Genomic DNA, 22,018 nt, shown 5'->3' on the forward strand with positions numbered 1-22,018 from the left:
CCACAGAAATGAGCCTTTGCTAGATAGAAAAGGAGAAAACTGTATAGATGAGGCTGCATTGACAGGAGTAGTGACATCATTTAAAATGCACAGCCTGCATCAGGTGACTTTTTAGGACAAAGCCATGGGAATACATATTGTGATTTTACTCTCTTCCTTCTACTCTCTTGCCAAAGGACCATAATGGCCATTCTCCAGAATGCATGGGAGCCCTTTTGATGTAGTTAATACAGATTAATTTCCTGTGTCAGAAATCAGGTGTAGAAAAGTGGGCGATGTATCTGGGACCACAAGAAAGATAACCAATATATATTTTTATTTCATTTCCTTGGAGCTTAAAATAGTTTAACAAATGTAGCGGGTCTTCAACTTTAATGATGAGAGGATAGAAATATGATTGAATGCAAATAGGAATGAGTTGTGATAGGAGTATGGTTTTACACCATATTTCAGTCTTCAATTCCTGTTCTCATTGTTTTTACTCTGATGGTGCTTTCATCTTCTTCCTTCACTGACAGTCCATAAAATCTTGACTTCACTGCCTTATGCCTTCTTTCCTTTGCATCTGCTTTTGCTGGGATTAAAAGGGTAAATCAGAAAGAGAATTCTCCATGAAGTTGATAAAACCCAACTCACTGTAGAGAAAACTATTTATGTACAATGGAGATTTCAAGGACAGATGTTTGTGGGTCACTGAGCCCACATCTCTACAGTTGGTTTCAAATAACACTCGTTTATTCTAGAGGAACTTCTGCATTCTCATATCGCCCACTGGTGGTCACCAGATGGAGAAAGGCTTGCCTTCCTGATGATCAATGATTCCTTGGTGCCTAACATGGTTATCCCCCGGTTTACTGGCGCTTTGTATCCCAAAGGAAAGCAGTATCCATATCCTAAGGTAAGTAAATGTGGAAGTGCTGGTTAGTTTCTGCTGTCTTTGTACCAGTGACTTGATTGATAGTATTCTCAGTTCATGAGCAAGTTGTCTATGGAAAACCAACTAAGCCCCTTACTTATCAACAGACTCATCATTTTAGAGCTTGGAATAGTCTGTACATAGCACTTGTGTAGACACAGGTAAAGATGATTTAGGGGTACAGGAACTTCTGCTACATTTCTTTCCCTGTGATGCTCTCCATCTTTATCCCTCACCTTCCCAGCTGCAAAAAGGGTGAGAAAACATAAGAAGCAGCATTGATGCCAAGGCAAAGATTTATCCAAAGAATATTATGTGAGTTATTAACAGGTATTGTAAAGGAGCAAAAAGTGCCACAGTCAAATAAGTTGGGAATTCTCAGTTTAAAAAAAAAATTGATTTTTTTTCAGATGATTTCTTAGTGCACTTAATTTACTATATGTTAATGTGTATTGTAAACCTCTTGTAAAAAATAGACTATGCATAAAGCATCTCTAGTAAGGAATAGACTAAGTGTAAAGGATCTCAATAAAAAATTGACTAAACATAAAGAATCACCAATGAGGAATATACTAAGCTTAGAGAATTTATTAATATTAACATTAACACCAGTATTATTTTAGCAGAGCATACTCTTGAACATCCTTTATACAATGATGAGATAGAGTCATAGCCAGGCATAGCTGCAATAAATGGAATTGTTTTATTTAGGGAAGCAAATATGGAAATCCCGCCCAGATAACAAACCAGTTTTTTTAAGCATTGGGTGAGTGAAGCCTCCAAGAAAGCAGACTACAAAAACCTCCAAAGTGTATCTTTTTTTCTAGTACATGCTGTTTTAAATTATTTAATGTCTCTTCTTTTAAAGTTTATTTTCCCAGTGTTTGTATAACAAAGAAAAAATTGAGTCTCCCTCCTCAAGCATTAATTCCTTAAAGATGTCTTATAGAAAACTGAAAATTCCAGTTTATCTATTTTTTCTCTTAATGGGGTAAGACATGGCTGCTGATTTCAGTTAGAAGACATTTTTAAGCATTTTTTTAGTGAGTTGTACACTGCTTCCAAAGTACAATAGGTTATATACCTTTAAATGTGTACATTGCATTAACTGGGGAAAATACTGGAAAAAGTACATGTATTTTTCTACTCCTACCATAAAGGTATTGTCAGAGTGGGAATGACTTTCCTTATTTTCCTGTTATCCACAAGACTCAAGTTACCCAAGGTGGGGAGAGGAGGAAGGAAAGCAGTGAATTTGGGGAGTCAGAGATAAGAAGACTGTTTCCTCTGTGAGATTTCATGCTTTCTCCCCATCCTATCTTCCTTCCACTAGGCTGCAGTATTACAGTCACTAAGGAAGACAGCAGGATTGAGAAGAATCTGATTCCCTGGTTTGGAAATATTATTCTTAGGGTCTTCTCTGGGCATAGATCTAAAAGTACATAAACCCAGGGCTCTTCAGGAAGAAATGGTGATTATATTTCCCAAGACATCTGTCTTGTATTCCGAGAAAAGCATGTATGGCTTCTCTGGTTATAGATTTAGCTGTGTGTTATGGATGACAACTTGTGCCTGTCCAACATACTTGCATCTGATTTTTTTTTTGAAAAAAAGCTATAAAAAGTTTTAAAAGACCTCTTAAATATATTAATCTCACACTATTTGATTCACATATTAGGATTAAAGTTCGCCTGACAGTGTAAAGACAAAATGAGAAATGAGTGGCATGTTGTGAAAAGCACACATCACTAGGCAAGACAGTGGCTCAGGGCTGTTTAGTTTGTGCACTGCACAAAGAGAATAGAATCAGGCACAGGGAAGGACCACTTTCTATAATGCATTTTCCGAGAGGAGTGGGGTTTTTGGATTCACACATAAGAGCCATATGCAATAGCTGCATCTTCAAGTTGCTTTCTACATTATAGACTCTTGGTGCTTGAAGTTGGGAACTCCTAAGACTCATAATTTTATCAAGAATGAAGCAAACAAATGAATGTATAGAAACATCTGAGAAAACTGAAAGATGTTAGCAGTGAATCAGAAGATACAGGGTTGACAAATCTAGATAATTTTATGTGATTTAATAAGCTACTGTTTAATATTAATATTTCTTAATAGTAAAGCTTGGCATCAAGTAATAAAAATGTTTATTAACTGACTAAATCATGTGTGTTAATATATATATTTTCAGAGAGAGTTTTTTATGTATATATATATGCTATATATTTGCAGAGAGACTTTTCACTTTTTTTTCCTCATTTGGCCCTCTTTTCAATTGCCTCTGTTTTACAAATGGGCAACCTGCACTTCTAAAACGCTAAGTCCTTTTATAAAAGTCATAATTATTTTGAGAATGGAAAAGTAACTCAGATTTATTGATTCTGTTGCTCTCTCTAAAATCACCAGAGGTTAACTTGAATCTCAAAAGATGTAGCTAGAATCAAAATATCTCCTTGTCAGGTGAAGGTCTGTTTGCTCCATTAACTGCTGATGACTTAGCTCTGTATGAGTAGCATTCTTAGCCTCCCACACACTATATGCATGTGTATATATGTAATAAATGATGTAGATAATGCAAGATATATGTAGCACGTATACATCCTGAGCGAGTATTTAATGCTACCACTGAGAAGTATTAAAAATAAAGACAAGATGAATATTTTAGTGGCCAAAGCCAAGAGAAAAAATCTCATGTCCTCAGGTAGTTGTCATGAGAAGCATCTGCCCAGGTACTTAAGACAAGAGGACTCAAAGAAACTAGGTCTAGATTTTGGTCCTTGTTCTCAGAATTCATTTTCCTATCATTTTGGGTCTATTACTTGAATTTTCAAAGTCTCTCTCGTTTTTTTTTTTCTATTCTGGATTTTTAAAATGTTTGTTTTTCCACTAACAAACATGTTATTTTGTTTTTCTCTTACTTATGCAAGAAACTTTCAAAAAGTGGTACTTTAGACATTGAAGTAATGCATAGAGTTAACACTAAATTTTGCTTCAAATTAAACTAAATTAAAACAAGTACGGTAAATACCCAATGTGGTCAGATTTACTAATGAAATACTTATACTAAACAAATATATTTGTATTTTACTTAATTCAGCGTGATTCAGAACTCATAAAATACCCTATCATTAGCAATTCAGCACAAAAAAGATGCACTATTCTATCTCAGCAACCTCAGGTTAATCTTCTTAATTAAAACATTATCTCGTTTAATGACAATTTGGTTCCCAGTAAAATAAGGTTAATTATTACTGAGGCTTGTGTCTCTGAATCATAGAGAAAGGATTTTGTGGATTTGCAGTCTTTGTAACAAACATGACTATAAAAAATGAATAGATGAACTCCTCTAATTTGCAAACTATTTAAAAATTCAGATATTAAAAGATACAAATGAACTTGCAATGCACACTTAATTTCCAAACTCCATGGAAAGATAGAAATCAAATTGAGATGATAGAATGCTAGACAGCTTAATTGTCTAAAACTGGCCCCATGTGTATGCAACTTTAAATTTATTTTTATGTAGAAGCCAACTGAAATATTAGTGATCCTGCACAGGAATAAGGTTACAGTCCAATAGCCCTGAAAAAAAAATTCTTCATATGCAGCAATAACTATGTATATCTTTAACAAAGTATGTCACACGATTATTATGCCTCGCTGATAAGGAATCACAAAAAAATTGTTTGAATTTAACTTTCTCTTCTTTAATCAGTGTATGCAAAGATAAAAAATATAAACGCAGTTTTTCACTAACTGTTATAAATTGGTGTAGGTGTTCTCCTGTGGCATAGTGGCTTAAGGATCCAGCAGTGTCACTGCAATGGCTTGGGTTGCTGCTGTATTGCAGGTTCAGTCATGGCCCAGGAATTTCCACATGCTGTAGGTGAGGCAAACAAAACAAAACAAAACAAAACAAATGTCTTAATAATAACCATTACTTTTAATTCATAGGTTAATTAATTACATACTATATTTGGCACTTTCATAAATTATCTTTTTTGTTGGTTCTTATAACAAAACTCTGAGAGTTTTTTTTTCCATAGAAAGGAAGCCTGCTTTGGCTCAAAACTTCTGATGATGACATATTCCTAAAGAAATGTCTTCTCATTTTTGATAATCAAATAAAATCATACTTGAGGATCTTTAACATTCAGTCCAGGGTCCATTTCTAGTAAATAACAGTCAGAATTTGAACCCAGATTTCTCTGACTCATAGGTAAAGCTAAACCAGTTCTCAAAATGTGTCCCTTTTACCAGCAGTATCAGCTTCATCTGGGAAATTATTAGAAATGCAAATTCTCCTGACCCATTCAGACATTAGAAATGCTGGAGGTGGGCCTCAGCCGTTAGCAGTTTAAGAAATTTTCCAGGCTCTCTGGATGATTTTCATGCAAGTTCACCTTTGATACCTGCTGAGCAGTAATATATATCTCTATAGAGGAAGATGGATATATACATGTATATCAGTGTCTTATTAAAATTTCAATACTAATTATAATTATCTGGAACTCTTGTTAAAACACAGATTCTTAGGTCTGTACCCAGAGAGTCTGATTCTGGGTCTGAATATAGGTCCAGTTGGGACCCATGAATTTGTGTTTCTAAGGGTCTAATTAATACTGCTTGTTAAAGAACACTTGGGATGGCACTACTAAACACTCTGTCCAAGCTCTAAATTAAAATTTTACATCTAGGTGTAAATTTACAACTAGATATACCTGTACATACCTGATCAAGCTAGAGAAATGATTAGACTCAAAAACTACAGAGAAAGACCAATATTTTCAGGAAGGAACAGGGAAATTTAATTAAAACAAAAGGGAGCTCTTAAATGAGATAGAAGGCTGAATTTCCCAAGACAGATGTACATAGGCACTGGAGGGTTTGAGAGCAATAAAATTTTTATAAGACCTAACACCAGAGCCTTCTCTGTGAAGTAGGCTCAGAGCTTATCTTCCAGGAAACCCTTTATCATGTGAACCACTTCCATAATCTCTCTTTACAGTCACTGCATTTCTACAGTGAAAACCTTTCTGGGCTCCTTTCTTTGGATAGAACTTCTGATGTGTGTGTGTGATATGCTCCTACAAATGGGCTAGCCATTTTTTTTTAAATTAAGACTTTATTTTCTAGAGAAGTTTATGATTCACAGCAAAACTGAGGGAAGGAAGCGATGTGTGCCCCTGCTCCCATTCAACATCCCCCACTGGAGCTGTGCATCTGATTTGATACACAATTGATGAAACGCCTCTGACACCCAAATAATCACCCAAAGTCCAGACTTTACATTACCGGTTCCATCTCAGTGTTGTATGTTCTGTGGGTTTGAACAAATGTATAATGACATATATCCATCATTATGGTATCACATAGTATTTTTTTTTTTTCATTTTTGGCTGCCCCATGGCATATGGAATTCCCAGGCCAGGAGTCAGATCCAAGCTCCAGTTGTGACCTATGCCACAGCTGTGGCAACACAGGATCCTTAACCCACTGTGCCGGGCCAGGGATTGAACCTATGCCCCAGGGCTCCAGAGACGCTGAAGATCCCCTTGCACCATGTGGGAACTCCTCATACAGTATTTTTCACTGCTTTACAAATCCTCTTTTACTTTGTCTATTCATCCCCTTCCATGCTTGTTATTTTTATCTTCCAGGAAAACCTGAAAAAACATTCTTGAGGAGCAGTTACTGATTACTGGTGGAATGCATTATGTTGCTTCTGGTCCCATATTAACCCTGGGTTTTGTCAGTACCGATTCCTTGAGCATGGATCTTTGTTATTTTCAAATTATTCTTATTCTCTTTAGATTTTTGTCAGGTCTTTTAATTCCATTCACATTTTTTTTTTCTTTTTTGGCTGCACCTGTGGCATATGGAAGTTCCCAGCCAGGGGTCAGACCTGAGCCTCAGCTGCAGCCTACAACACTGGATCCTTAACTCACTGTATGGGCTGGAGATTGAACCAGTGATCCAGCACTGCCAAAGAGACAAGCAGGATCATTAACCCACTGTGCCACGAAGGCAACTCCTAATTCAACTCACCTTTAATTTCCTTATCCTTCTCTATATATCTCAAGTTGTCTTCTCTTAACAAAACAGCCACACCACAATCATACTGATGTATTGTTTATAATCACATTGAGCTACAAGTAAATTGACTCTGATAATTATTCACATTAACATTCTTTCATTCATTCATCCAACATGCCTTAGATATATTAGTCTAAGTTCTCATTTCTGCCCCCAGAGACTTCATAGAATATTTAGAGAAACTTTCATGGCCATTGCCTAGGCATGAACTGAAGCGAAACTAAAGCAGTTAAGAGCATCCTGGATTTAAATACTGGCTCCCTCCCTCACTTATTGGATATTTCACCTTGCATAATGTTCTTAACTTCTCCATTTTCATCCAGAAATGATATGTCTTAAAACTGTATTAGAAATGTATAATAGCATAATTCATGTGATGCTTTAACACATACTAACTGCTATATAACCTAATTATTATTTCATAAATTTTGACTTAATAAACTCAAGTTTTCTCACCACTTTCTACTCTTCATGCCAGGTACATAATGAGGGTAATCTGCTCCATGCCCCATATCCCGAGAGTCATTTGTGCCTCATTTAGTAGTCGTTAAAACTTAAAAGAAAACTTACAATGATTAATGCATGGGATAGATTAGGTATTATGGAATTTTAAGCATGTGGCATCTGGATTGGATAGGTTTTCTTTTTTCTTTCTTTCTTCCTCTTCCTCTTCTTTTTTTAATTAGACAAGCTTTCTTCCCTTTATGTCTCACAACCTGTTATATTGCGAAACCTTGATCTGCTAGTTGTTTTGTAAAGCCAGCCCTTCTGGTGTCATTCTAGGGAAAGAACACAGTAGCACTGCCTAATGGGTAAAGTCATCATAATTTTCTATCACCTTTAACTGTCTGACTAAAATGCTCAAGAAGCAGCAATCTACAAAAAACAATTGAAAGCAATCAAGTTGTTGAATTGAAAATCATTTCTACTTCAAATAAATTAAACTTTTTTCCCCATTCTAAAATTGTTAAGGAATCAGAATGCATTTTCTTTCTTTCTCAATATATTCTAATACTTAATGTATTTGCATTGCAACTTTCATTTTCTCAAAGGCAGGTCAAGTGAACCCAACAATCAAATTGTATGTTGTAAACCTATATGGACCAACTCATACTTTGGAACTCATGCCACCTGATAGCTTTAAATCAAGGTATGTAATTTCAATTTCACTTTTACCAGGAAATCTTTTAACTCCAATTATCATTTTGTTGCAATTTACAAAGATGTGATCAGCTCAACAAATTCACTTGAAAATAAAGCTGAGGTTGCCTCAGTTAGTGCAGGAATGAACTCATTCTGCGTCTTTTGTTCCCAGGAAGCATTTAAAGTTTTAAAGGTGATTAGCCGAATCACAAAATGACTAAATACACTTGTACCAAGGATTAGATCTTTTGCAGAAGTGACAGAGAGATGGGGGCAAAGGATGATTTTCCATTGAATTGTTTTTTTTTTTTCCTGAAAATAGACACTCTGTTTATAAATGGCCCTCTTTAAAAGAGCACAATCTTCCTAAAATATGTGTAATTTTCCAGCTTTTTCCCAGTAACTTGCCAGTGATTCCTTAGCTTTTTTTTCCTCCAAGCAGGGAAATTTAATGAGATTTAAAAAGTATATATATCCTACATGAGAATCCCTCTTATTTGAGTGGGGAGAAAAGAAACACATTTTATGCGTCAGAAGCATAATGTTAATATTAGCAAAATATCCAGTATTTGAACAGCTAATCAAATAGCGTGTGGATTTTGAAATCCAGAGTGGTCTCAAACTTCAAAGGGGATTCTTGCAAATCGTGTAACCCTTTGAAACTTTACAGCAGTCCTGGACATGGAATAAGCAGCTGATTTAGAAAACATTGTATTGAATGATATGAGGCTAAGCTTATAGTTTGCTTTGATGACATCAACAATAATTACGGTGTGGCTGATTCAAGTAGATATTCTACTCAAATGGTGTTCTGTTGACATACTTAAGAAAATTTCATCATATTTGGGATTTTCACAGTGCAGGCTTTAGTGTATGGAGGTATCTCCTACTTGAACAGCTATTGAATTTTTTTGAAATGCTTACACTGGAAAGGCTCCCTTTAACAATCTAATATAAATGATTCCTATATTGATGGAAAAGATGGAGCTCAAAAAAAAATATACTTGAGGTAGAATCTTAAGATTAGTTGATTGCAGAGGTAGAAAATAAGTAAAGCCTCTTCCAAGTTGTAGAGCATTTCATCTAGGTTGTAATGTCAGACCTTTAAAGGGCCATCACAATTGATGTTCTAGAATACAGTAAGGTTGACCAAATTAATAGAAACTTCTACTTCTAAGCTCGTTCTACCAGCCATGAAAGATTTAGACACAAATTAAGCAGTTTTGTAAATTATTAACATTTTATGTGATCTTTAAGCTTATCTTTGTCTCTGATTTGTTTAGACTGAATTAACAAGAAAGTGCACTAGACCAGAGTGTTTGGGTACATCCCTACCACCGTTTTATTTTGTGATCTTGGATGAGACACTTTACCTCTCTCTGGATCTGAATATCCTAATCTTGAACTAATTTCAAATTTCCATCAGATTTTTTTTTTCATCTTTGAAATTGAAGTCAATTTCTTGATATCTAGGTTTCTCTGTAATAAGAAGTAGTGATTCCTGACCTCGATGTTGTAAACTAAGAGTTTTTCTAATGAATTCGCTAGATATAGCTGTTTCATCAAATACAAAAATTCCTAAAGACAGAATCAGTTGTCATTTATTAGAGTATTATTTAAATATATCTCTTTAATATTTGAGGTACAATATGATAAAATTAGTCACCTGTGGCCAAAAGGTATCACATATCCTTAGATATAGAAATTCTAATACACAGAATTGTATACTAGATCCCTGTAAGAATGAGGATAAATCCTGTGAAGAAAAAAATCTTAAATGTAATGCAGGTATATTGGCTTAGCAACCAACTTGGTCTGCATTTGGGGAGAGTCATGTAATACCTTATCAACACAATGCATGTAACACATTTCTTTTTTCTGCCTCACGGCTATGTACGTGCCAATTGTGCCATGTGTAATGCACCATAGTGTCTGATTTACTCTTTTTGTTGGAAAACTCAAGATAAAAATTTACTTCAAAATGGTGTTTTCCAACATTCCCTATCCTTCAATTTTCATGTTTCCTTACTCATTTGTTCCTTTGTGAAAGCTTTAGTCCAACTACATGTCATCTGCATTTAGCCACTCTGAGCACAGGTGTTACTTTGATGGACCTAGAAAACATGCAAACATGAACGAAAGAAAGATAACTGTGGTGCAACTCAAAGAAAACTGCATTTATATGACTCCTTATTAGACAGAAATCAAACTCATACTTTTCCTTGATTTTGTGTTAGGATTATCAATGTCCATAACATTTCATAGTACATAGTAATTTAGCCATATGGAAATTTGCTAGAAAATTACCGTGCTCTCCCTACTTGGATCAACACTTGAGATTTTAAAAAGCATATTATTTTTCACAATTTATAGATCAGTGTCCTGGAAATTAAAGAGTTGACACATTGAAGAAGGGTAATTGAAATGCGGTCAATTAGGGGACTTTTAACAAAGATATTGGCAGGATTAAAGGAAACACAAGATTAAAGGGATGGAAAAGGACACATAGGCTGCAATAGCAGAAAGCTTTTACTGTCCCAAGACTGAAGGAGCAAGGGACAGGCTCACTTATGGAATCCAAAGAAACCGTAGATGAAGAACAGGATGGGCCAGCAGGACTTGTCCAAGGTAGCAAAACAATTCAGTCATTACCAAGCCATGCCCTAATAGGGAGTGGGTCCTAGGAATCAATACATTGAACCCTCTCTCTTCTAAAGCTTTGAATTTTCCAGCCATCTCTCTTGAGTAAGGCAGCCTCATTGTAAAGTCCAGTCTCTGCAAACTGTGGGGCTTGGGGTGGGGAGAAGGGGCAAATTTAACAATAGATCTGGCAAGTGGAGATGATTCAATGCAAATGATTTCAGAATAATATCTGCCTTAGGAAATTTATCATTGTTATCATTTTAGGGATACATTGGAGGGTGGACAAGAACATACACAAACTTCTCTGAAGCCATGTGAAAAGTGTTCTGTCTCTGTTTCTGTCCCTAATTCTTTCAATATCTTGGTGTGTATGTGTGTGTGTGTGCATTTAAATCTTTCTGTCTCTCTCTCCCCCCCACACACATACACACAAGCATACATGCATATCTATGATGTACCTAAGTAATACTTAGGCTTTTCCTGAAAATCTGCTGTACTTCCACATTGTAGATTATGTAACTAATCATGTTTAACTGTCTATGTCAGTGTGTTTTGGACATGGAGTTTACCCTTGGTAACACCAGGGTATCCTGCAGAACTTACTTTCCTTTATATTTCTAATTTTATTTACCATAATATTCTTAAAGCATTCTAACACAAATTATTTTTATTTTTGAAAATAAAAGTACAAATATAAAAATTAGTTTGTGACATCAGTTTTAATAGCAGCATTCTCATATTCATTACTAGCATTTATTCCCATAGGAATATGACACTGGCCTATGTGCCTGTATTGGAAAATTTAGATATGAACTAAAAATTATAATAGTTAAATAAAATAATATTTCTAGGGGAAATATTTCTATAATAATGAATCACACAGATGTTTCTAAATGCTGCTATATGATTGTCACATTGTTTTGGAGGAGTGGTTTTCTCCTGTGTTCCTTCACCTCCAGGCTGAAGAATAAAGATGGTGGTTTGTCTTTAGGTTCTCCTCACTCTGAGTTTATCATTGTTTTACTTACCTGAAATCTTTCTTTAGTCATCTACCCTCTGTGACCCATTGTTCTCAGCCTATCTCATTGATGTGACATTGTCATATTGTCTGTCACTCTGGGCTTGACACTGCCATGCTTTTCCTTCCAGTTTAATTGAAGCATGTCTAGCTATATCTTTTACTCTGCCAATGAATGTCTGAGCCCTCCAATAAAATCTAACTAGTAATTTTACCTGTGTTGATGGAAGTGACCCTTCTTGCAAGTAATGAATAGTTAATAGAAGTCTCTGAAGGACACTGGCTATAAGTTGGTCATGAGAATCATCACAATACACTTTGGGGCAAAGATTTTGGGTTAGCTGAAGAGAGTGAGCTTTGAGTAACCAAATGAGTACAAACATCATTATGAACAAAATTTAGTGACTGGAAAGGAAGCCAGTGAAAACAGGTGTGACCACTAACATGCCTGTCTACTGGTGATGCTGGGGCCTCCATTCCACACACCCTTGTGAACAATTAGATCTCTTGTGCCAGACCACCCAGCTAATAGAAAGTCTTTCTTGACTTGAGTGCAATCCCTCTAACCTGCTTGTCTCTGTCTCTGTGGCTCAAGAGGACCAGATCCTTGAGGACTTCCTGGGTAATCCAGAGCCATGGAGACTAGGAACAAGCAGGAAAGCCAGTTATAAGGAAGGGACAATTTCGCTGGCCATTGGTCGTGGGACACCAGATCTAATGTGTTCATGAGATGGAGTTCCAGGACAGCCACATCTACAGCAGGCAGGCCAAGGAGTGTGGCATTTCCAGGTAAGGGCACTTCCTTACTTCCTCATTCAGAGGAACCCTGAATACTTATAAGTAAGCTGAATAAGTTGATATGAATCATAAGCGGATGTGCTCTGAGGTTCTTGGAATAAAGAAAGAAGGAATACAGGATGTGATTTAGTTAGTAAATGTATCTTTCCTCCCTTCTTATCTGTCAATTTCAACTGTATCTTTCATTTTGGATATTTCCAACACTTTATTATGGAAATTTCAATGACTTGAAATCGCTCTTTTTTTTGTCTCTTTTTGCCTTTTCTAGGGCCACTCCTGCGGCATATGGAGGTACCCAGGCTAGGGGTCTAATGGGAGCTGTAGCCGCTGGCCTACGCCAGAGCCACAGCAATGCTAGATCTGAGCTGCATCTGTGACTTACACCACAGCTCACGGCAACACTGGATCCTTAACCCACTGAGCAAGGCCAGGAATCAAATGCACAACCTCAGGGTTCCTAGTTGGATTCATTAACCACTAAGCCATGATGGGAACTCCTGAAATCACTCTTAATGGACTTTACAAGTTCTATTTTGGGGAGTGTCATGAGATATGTCACATGAGACTAAATTTTGCTTGTGAATATGAGATACATTACATACAAACACCATATAATCATGTTATTTAATCAAAGATAAGTATGAGATATGGCTATAAATAACATTTTAACTTAATTTTACACCTAAGCTAGTGTTCTCCTTTAAAAACTGTCTATTCACTAAATTTGCACCAGTTTAATTTTAAGTGTTTTTTAAATATGAATTTTTTTTTGAGTCAAGATTTTCTATCACAGGTAGTAAGTATAATGTATGCATGTTTTGGAAAGCCATTGCAAAGAAGTTCTTGCATTTCACTTGAGGGATACTTAGAAAGAAAAACACTCAGATGAATATTTAAATTTTGTTTGTAGTTCCTATTGTTGTTATTTGTTTTTAAAAGCATTCATGCTAGTACTTCTTATTTGACACAAAATATAATATTACTCACTTTAGCTAATTGAGACAAATTTTTGATCAAGTTTGAAATTCTTCCATGTCAGTTCTGTCTAGATTTTTGAATAAATATTACCCACCTTGATTTTGTAGTATTTGGTCAGGTATTTACAATGGACAAATTGTTTTATATTTCAGTTCTGAATGACATTTATGCCGATTAATCACAATTTGGCATTTTCTTTTCCTGATTGATTGTGGTACCCACTCTCATTTTTCTCTATGCTAAAGCTTCTAGATAATTTTTTAAGTTAGTGCCTATATTTTCCCTTTTTAATAATCACACTGCCAAATATGGTAATGCATGCAAAATAAATCAGTTTGAACAAAACACAGTGAAAGTTAACAAGACATAGTTTTATAAGAATCATAAGGGCCATTGATTTCGACAGAGTTGCATATTTGATTCAAAGTTGACTTGTTAACTCTATTTAAGAATTTCATTTTATGATTTCACTGAGTTTCTAGGCAAATGTTTAGAGGCACTCAGCTGGATGTGAAAGCTGTTGGATTTCTTGAAGAGACTGTTGAAGAAAACATGGCAGGCATCACTGTATGACAATGTGTTTTCTAGAGGAAGCAATAACTATTCAATAATGTTAGAAATATAAGATTCATGAAGCTGAATGTCTAACCCAGATGTGTCTAAGAACAGATGATTTGTTTTATAAGGTTTTTCTTTCATAGCGGATTTTTTTCTAAGTAACATAAAAAACTGGATGGATTAATTTAAAGATAATATTCATGGTTAGCACTTTTCAAACCATTTAAAAAGCATCTCCTCTATTCTGAAACTGGAAAAATTTGTTGAAATTTTCTTCTTTTTATAATAAATGGAATTGATATTGATTATTGCATTTTATTATGTGTGTGTTGGGGGATTTTGTGATATATTTTATAAATTTTCAAACATAGAATTTGTGATGAAAGAAATAGAAACTGCAGAAGAAAAAACATAAGCTTTCCCAGTCTACAACCAGCCTGAGGATGCCATAGACCCCAAAATTCAGTAGCCTTTCATTTCCTTCAATTTTATTCCTTCTTTGTTTTAAACATTTTTCAAATAAATAAGATAAAAAAGTATGCTAAAAAATATTATGAATCAGATTGATAGCAACCCTTGTCCCACAACTGAAAAGACCAAAATACACTATTCATAGCTCTAGGGCTCAAGTCCCTCAAATAACATGGGAGATACATAAAAATAATTATCAAATCAATAATAAGCTTTGTCTTTTAATTTATTACTGAACATATTTGTGAAAAAAATAAAAATAGTTTAGAATATTTATAATTGTTTTAAACGTATCAATAGAAAATGACAATTATTTATAAATGTCTAGCATCTTGATTATTTTTATTTTTCCAAAACTGTTCCTTCTGTGAAATCATTCACTTTCAAAGGTATTCTTAAATTTCATGTATATTTCTCTGTGTATGTATGTATATGTGCAAGTGTTTACATTCATATGCATACACATATATTTGTATTTATATAGGTGACTCTTTGAAGAAGCAAATGTGTAAATATACAGAAATAGAGATTGATATGATGTGACATCTTTACAGTGTTTCATTTATTCTGCATATGTAAAATAACAAGTTTGTCTGACTAAGCGTAAATTTTAATTTTGTTTCCAAACTAGAGAATACTACATCACTATGGTTAAATGGGTAAGCAACACCAAGACGGTGGTCAGATGGTTAAATCGACCTCAGAACATCTCCATCCTTACAGTCTGTGAGACCACCACTGGTGCTTGTAGTAGAGTGAGTATCATTTGCTTTCCTTTATGCTTGAAATGAAGTCTTTTATGCTACCTCTCAAGGGAAAATTGAACAATTTTTGTTACAGAGACTTCAATAGTTAGCTTCCAAAGGAATTAGGAAAAGAGGCTTTCTATTAGGCATATAGACGTTAATTCATAAATCTTCTATACTTTGAGGTAAGAGATACAGATAATAAACAGAAGAGAATAAACTTAGCTTTAAAACAATGAATTCTTATATAGAATAAAGGGGAAGCCAATCCATGTTAGTTTCATTCTCAAATATGGGCTTTCTCTCTACATTTTGACAGTGATTAACTTGAGAATATAAGATGATTCTTTCCTGTCTTCTTTAAAAACATTCCAGTACCACAACAGTGTGGTAGTGGTATCAAAACAGACAGACAGACCAATGGAACAGAATAGAGAACCCAGAAATAAACCCTGACACCTATGGTCAATTAATCTGTGACAAGGGAGGAAAGAACATCAAATGGGAAAAAGAAAGTCTATTCAGCAAGCATTGCTGGGAAACCTGGACAGCAGCATGCAAAGCAATGAAACTAGAACACACCCTCACACCATGCACAAAAATAAACTCCAAATGGCTGAAAGACTTAAATATACGACAGGACACCATCAAACTCCTAGAAGAAAACATAGGCAAAACACTCTCGGACATCAACATCATGAATATTTTCTCAGGTCAGTCTCCCAAAGCAATAGAAATTAGAACAAAAATAAACCCATGCGATCTAATCAAACTGAAAAGCTTTTGAACAGCAAAGGAAACCAAAAAGAAAACAAAAAGACAACTCACAGAATGGGAGAAAATAGTTTCAAATGATGCAACCGACAAGGGCTTAATCTCTAGAATATATAAACAACTTATACAACCCAACAGCAAAAAAAACAATCAATCAATGGAAAAATGGGCAAAAGACCTGAATAGACATTCCTCCAAAGAAGATATACAGATGGCCATCAAACACAGGAAAAAATGCTCAACATCGCTGATTATAAGAGAAATGCAAATCAAAACTACCATGAGATACCACCTCACAAGAGTCAGAATGGCCATCATTAATAAGTCCACAAATAACAAGTGCTGGAGGGGCTGTGGAGAAAAGGGAACCCTCCTGCACTGTTGGTGGGAATGTAAACTGGTACAGCCACTATGGAGAACAGTTTGGAGATACCTTAGAAATCTAGACATAGAACTTCCATATGACCCCGCAATCCCACTCTTGGGCATCTATCCGGACAAAACTCTACTTAAAAGAGACACATGCACCCGCATGGTCATTGCAGCACTATTCACAATAGCCAGGACATGGAAATAACCCAAATGTCCATCAACAGATGATTGGATTCGGAAGAAGTGGTATATATACAAAATGGAATACTACTCGGCCATAAAAAAGAATGACATAATGCCATTTGCAGCAACATGGATGGAGCTAGAGAATCTCATCCTGAGTGAAATGAGCCAGAAAGACAAAGACAAATACCATATGATATCATTTATAACTGGAATCTAATATCCAGCACAAATGAACATCTCCATAGAAAAGAAAATCATGGACTTGGAGAAAAGACTTGTGTTTGCCTGATGGGAGGGGGAGGGAGTGGGAGGGATCGGGAGCTTGGGCTTATCAGACACAACTTAAAATAGATTTACAAGGAGATCCTGCTGAGTAGCATTGAGAACTTTGTCTAGATACTCATGTTGCAACAGAACAAAAGGCAGGGAAAAAAATGTAATTGTAATGTATACATGTAAGGATAACTTGATCCCCTTGCTGTGCAGTGGGAAAATAAAAAAAAAAATTCCAAAAATGCAGTTGTTTTTCTATAGTTCAGATTAGTCTGAACTAATCCATTCAGCAGTTCTATGCCTTTTGACTAGAGAATTGAATCCATCGACATTTAATGTAATTATTAACAGGTCAGAAAGTATTATTGCAATTTTGTTAATTTTTTATAGTTTTTTGATATTATGAATCCATTATTCTTTGCTTCTTTTGGTTTTGTTTTGTTTTTTGCTTTTTAGGGCTGCAGGTGCAGCATATGGAAATTCCCAGGCTAAGGGTTAAATTGGAGCTGCAGCTGCCATCCTATGCCACAGCCACAACCACAGCAAAGCCAAATTCACTGAGCTAGGCCAAGGATCCAACCCACATCCTCATGGACACTATGTTGGGTTCTTAACCCACTGAGCCACAAAGGGAACTCCAATTTTATTCATCTTATAAAAATAAGTTTTGCTTACATGGATTTTTTCTATAGATTGTTTTATGATTCATTAATTTGTGCTATTATTTTATATTCCATTCCTTCTAATTACTTTGAGATAAATTTCTATTTTTTTTTCTAGCTTGACAACTTGGAGCTTTATTATTAATTCAAAACCTTTATTTTTTTTCTAATGTAAGCTTTCCAAGATATAAACTTCATTTTAAACATCATTTTGCTTCATCCACATATTTTGACATGTTATATTTTATTATGTTTGAATTTAAAATCTTTTTGTGTGTGTCATTTTAGGGCTGCAGTCATGGCATGCAGAAGTTCTGAGGCTAGGGGCTGAATTGCAGCTTCAACTGCTGGCCTACACCATAGCCATAGCAACATGTCTGTGACCTATTCCACAGCTTATAGCAACACCAGATTCCTTAACCCACTGAGCAGGAGCAAGGATCAAACCTGTGTCCTCATGGATACTAGTCAGGTTTGTTACTGCTGAGCCACAACTGGAACTCCTAATATCATTTTTAATTTCTTTTGTGTTTTTTTTTCTTTAACATGAGTTGTTTAAGAGTTTGCATTTTTTTAATTTTCCAAATATTTGTCATTTTCCCAAATATCTTTTTCTTACTGATTCTAGTTTATCTTCTAGTCAAGCAATACTACTTTGATTCATTTCACTTTTTGCACTTTTAGACTTGTGACTATCCCCATTGCTCTTGAAAAGATTGTTTATTATACAGTTGTTGAATGAGATTTTACTAAAATAAATTTAAGTTGATATATCTTCTATATCTTTACTGAGTTTTGATTACTTATTTCATCAAATACATTGAAAATATTTGTGTCCAAGTATATTTCAATTTTTTTCTTTAGTTTTGTCAGCTTTTGCTTATTAGTTTTGCTTAACTATTTGGAAGCTTTATTTCTATATACATAGGAACTCAGAATTGACATGTCTTCCTAATTAATTGTTCATTATGAAATTATTCTATAATTATCTCTACCATACACTACTTTAATTTCCTTAACTTATCAACTATCTTTCTGAAAAATCAGAAAGTATTTTATTTTATTTTACTTACATATTTGGCATCTTTCATTTTGATCTGAGTTTTCATCTGATATCATTTATTTTAGCCTTAATAACTTCATTTCCTGTTACTTGTGCAGATCTATATTCAATAAATTAGCTCCTATTTATCTGAAAATATCTTTCTTTGTCTTCATTTTTGAAAGATATTTTTATGGGATATAGATTTTTAGTTTGAAGTTTTTTCCTTTCAGTTCTTTATCAATGTCTTTCCACTGGTTTATGTTGTTTTGATCAACACAGGCAGTAATTCTTATCATTGTATTTTCCTATATGCAATATGTTTTTCTCTCAGGATACTTTAATTTTTTTATCTTTTCTTTGCAATAATTTATGCATTATGCGATAAGGTATTTTTTTCTTTGTCCTTACTCTGTTTTGGATTTGCTTACTTTTGGGATAAATGGATTAATGGTTTTTCATCAAGTTTGCGATATTTAAGTCATTATTTACTACTCTTTTTCTGCACCAATATCTCAAATTTCATCTTCTGTATCAGTTCATAGTGTTCTGCAGTAATTAAGGCTTTGTTAATTTTTTCCCCCAGACTTTTTACCCTCAGGACTTCTGTTTGAATTATTTATATTTCCCTGACTACAATGGTGTCTGATTTGTTGTTAAGCTTATCCAGGAAATGTTTCACTTGAGATCCTTTATTTTTCAGTTCCTAAAATTCCATAGCTCTGTTTTTATAGTTTTTATTTTGCTACTGAAACTTCTCATCTGTTTACTAATTATGCTTACCATTTAATTTGTTAAATATTATTCTAATAGCTTTTATTCCCTAGTATGTTTAATTCCAATATCTGTGTATCCTCTGAAAGTCTGCTTCTATTTACTACATTTGGGGAGGCTGGTGAGTTATATTTTCTATGTCTCTAGATGTATGGTATGTTTTAATTGTGTAATTGATACTGTGAATTCTATATTTTTGAGAATTCATTTTAAATGCTTTTTAAGAGTAAACTGTTCTAGTAGATAGCTAGTTACAGGCAGATGAACTCAATTCTTTCAAGGCTTGATTTAATGATTTATTCAGAGGAGACGAGAATAGCTCTATTCCTAATACATTTTTTTTTCCTGAGCTCTAAGTTAAATGCTTAGGGTTTTTCGTGAGAGATCTCTATTTTTGCTATTCATTACTCCAAAGTCCCCAAGCATTGTGCAACCTGCAGATTTTCTATTTGCTTCTCTCTCTGAGGCATGTCCTATATATACAACACTGAGATCAAGACTTAGGTATCTTTTACATATTGCCCAATTTCTTTTCTATATAGCTCCCATCTTGTGGAATTTGTCCTGCAAATTTCAGCCACCATGATAGTCTCAAACTCTTATTCTCTCTGCCTTTGCCTTCTTGGATCAGTGATAACCTTGTGCTTTTCTTGGGCCCCATTTCCTTGCACTGTGGTCACAAGTGTGTCTCCAACAGGAAGCCATAGCATTATTTCACCATTGATATCTTGATTCTTTTATTGTCCAACATCTGAATATAGTTGTTGTAAAGTTCTATAGTTGATTAATGTAAAGATGCTGGGCTGGTAACATTGTCCATCTTGTCCAGAAGCATAACTTGGAAAATTCTGCTGTTGAATAACTGAGAATCCTTTACCAAGTACTAAGTATGTAATGTAACAATTTAAAATTAATAAAGTATTTCCTGTGCTAAAAACCTTACAAATTACACATATAGAATCTATTGCAGAGTTTATAAAATGTGATTATGGAAGCTGAAACACAACTTACTCTCAAAACATGGTTGTTCAAGAATCAATTTTTTTACCATTTTTATTTAAGGACAGATACTGTTAATTTAGAAGACTAATCTGATAACCTTGCAACCAGCAACATGCAACATGCAGCCTATACACATTGACTGAGAGTGAAAGAATGATAAAAAGTGTTTCCAGCAAATGTTATACAAAAGTAATCAGGTAGTTATATCAAAAAAGTATACTTTAAGGAAAAAATGGCAAAAGATCAAAAAGGTAATTGTTTAAAGATAAAGAGATCAATCCATCAGGAAGAAATAAAAATTGTAAACATTTATGCACCCATATCAGTGAACTTAAATATATAAAATAAATACTAATAGAACTAAAAAGAGAAATAAACATCAATACACTAATTGTTGGAGTATTCAATACCTTACCCTTGACAATGATTATGTCATCTGGAGAGAGAATCCAGGAAATAGTTGATTTTAACAACACAGTAGACAAAATAGAGCAAATAGACATATTTAGAATACTCCCATATAACAGCACAAAATACACATTCTTCTCAAGCACACATGGAATTTTTTGTAGGATAGATTACATGTTAGGCCATAAACAAGTCTCGGCAAATTGAAGGTTGAAATCATACCAAGTATTTTTTTTCTGACCACCTCGTTATACAACTAGAAGTCAATAAAAGGAGGAAAAATCGAGAATTCATGAAAACATGGAAAGCAAACAACATTCTCTTGAACAACCAATAAATCAAATAAGAAATAAAAGGAGAGATTTTTTTAAAAGTATCTTGAGACAAACAGTAACGGAAACACAATATACTAAAACTTATGGGAACCATTTAAAGAAAATCTAAGAGGAAGGTGTATACCTATTTATACATACATCAAGAAAATAGAAATATGGCAAAATAAAATCCTAACTTTATACCTCAAGTAACTAGAAAAAGAAGAAAAATTAAGACCTCAATTAGCAGATTAGAGCAGAAATAAATGAAATAGAGAGCTAGAAAACAATAGAAGCAATTAATAAAAAGAGCTAGTCCTTTGAAAATAGGAGAAAATTAGACAAACCTTTAGCTCAATTGATCAAGAAAAAAATAAATGACTAATTTTTTTAAATTATAAATGAAAGGGAGTTCCCCTTGAGGCCCAGAGATGACAATCCTGACTAGTATCCATCAGAATGTGGGTTTGATTCCTGGCCTTGCTCAGTGGGTTAAGGATCTTGCATTGCCATGAGCTGTGGTGTAGGTCACAGATGTGTCTTGGATTATGCGTTGCTCTGGTAGTTGCATAGCTGGCAGTTGAAGGTCTGATTAAACCCCTAGCCTGGGAACTTCCATATGCCGTGGGTGTGGCCCTAAAAAGAAAGAAATGTGTATAATGAAAGGGAAGTCATAACAACTGATATTGTAGAAATACAAAGGCTCTTAGTAGACAACTATGAACAATTATATGCCAACTAAGTGGACAACCCAGAAGAAATGGATACATTTCTAAAAACATGCAACCCACAAAGATTGTATCATGAAGAAATAGAAAGTCTGAACAGACCAATTACTAGTAAA

The 22,018-nt window shown here is 34.6% G+C and overlaps 1 protein-coding gene across 1 annotated transcript in view; it reads left to right on the forward strand.

Annotated features, from left to right (window-relative positions):
- The window catches only part of DPP10 (dipeptidyl peptidase like 10), a 113,249-nt gene that overhangs the window by 8,584 nt on the left and 82,647 nt on the right, over nucleotides 1-22,018 (forward strand). The window contains exons 2-4 of the mRNA XM_047772090.1: nucleotides 744-898; nucleotides 8,065-8,162; nucleotides 15,253-15,376. Of these exons, the coding sequence (XP_047628046.1) occupies nucleotides 809-898; nucleotides 8,065-8,162; nucleotides 15,253-15,376 (312 nt within the window). The 5' untranslated portion in view covers nucleotides 744-808. The remainder of the gene's footprint in view (nucleotides 1-743; nucleotides 899-8,064; nucleotides 8,163-15,252; nucleotides 15,377-22,018) is intronic.

Source organism: Phacochoerus africanus, chromosome 3, assembly GCF_016906955.1.
Source record: "Phacochoerus africanus isolate WHEZ1 chromosome 3, ROS_Pafr_v1, whole genome shotgun sequence".
In the NCBI taxonomy this organism is placed as follows: Eukaryota; Metazoa; Chordata; class Mammalia; order Artiodactyla; family Suidae; genus Phacochoerus; species Phacochoerus africanus.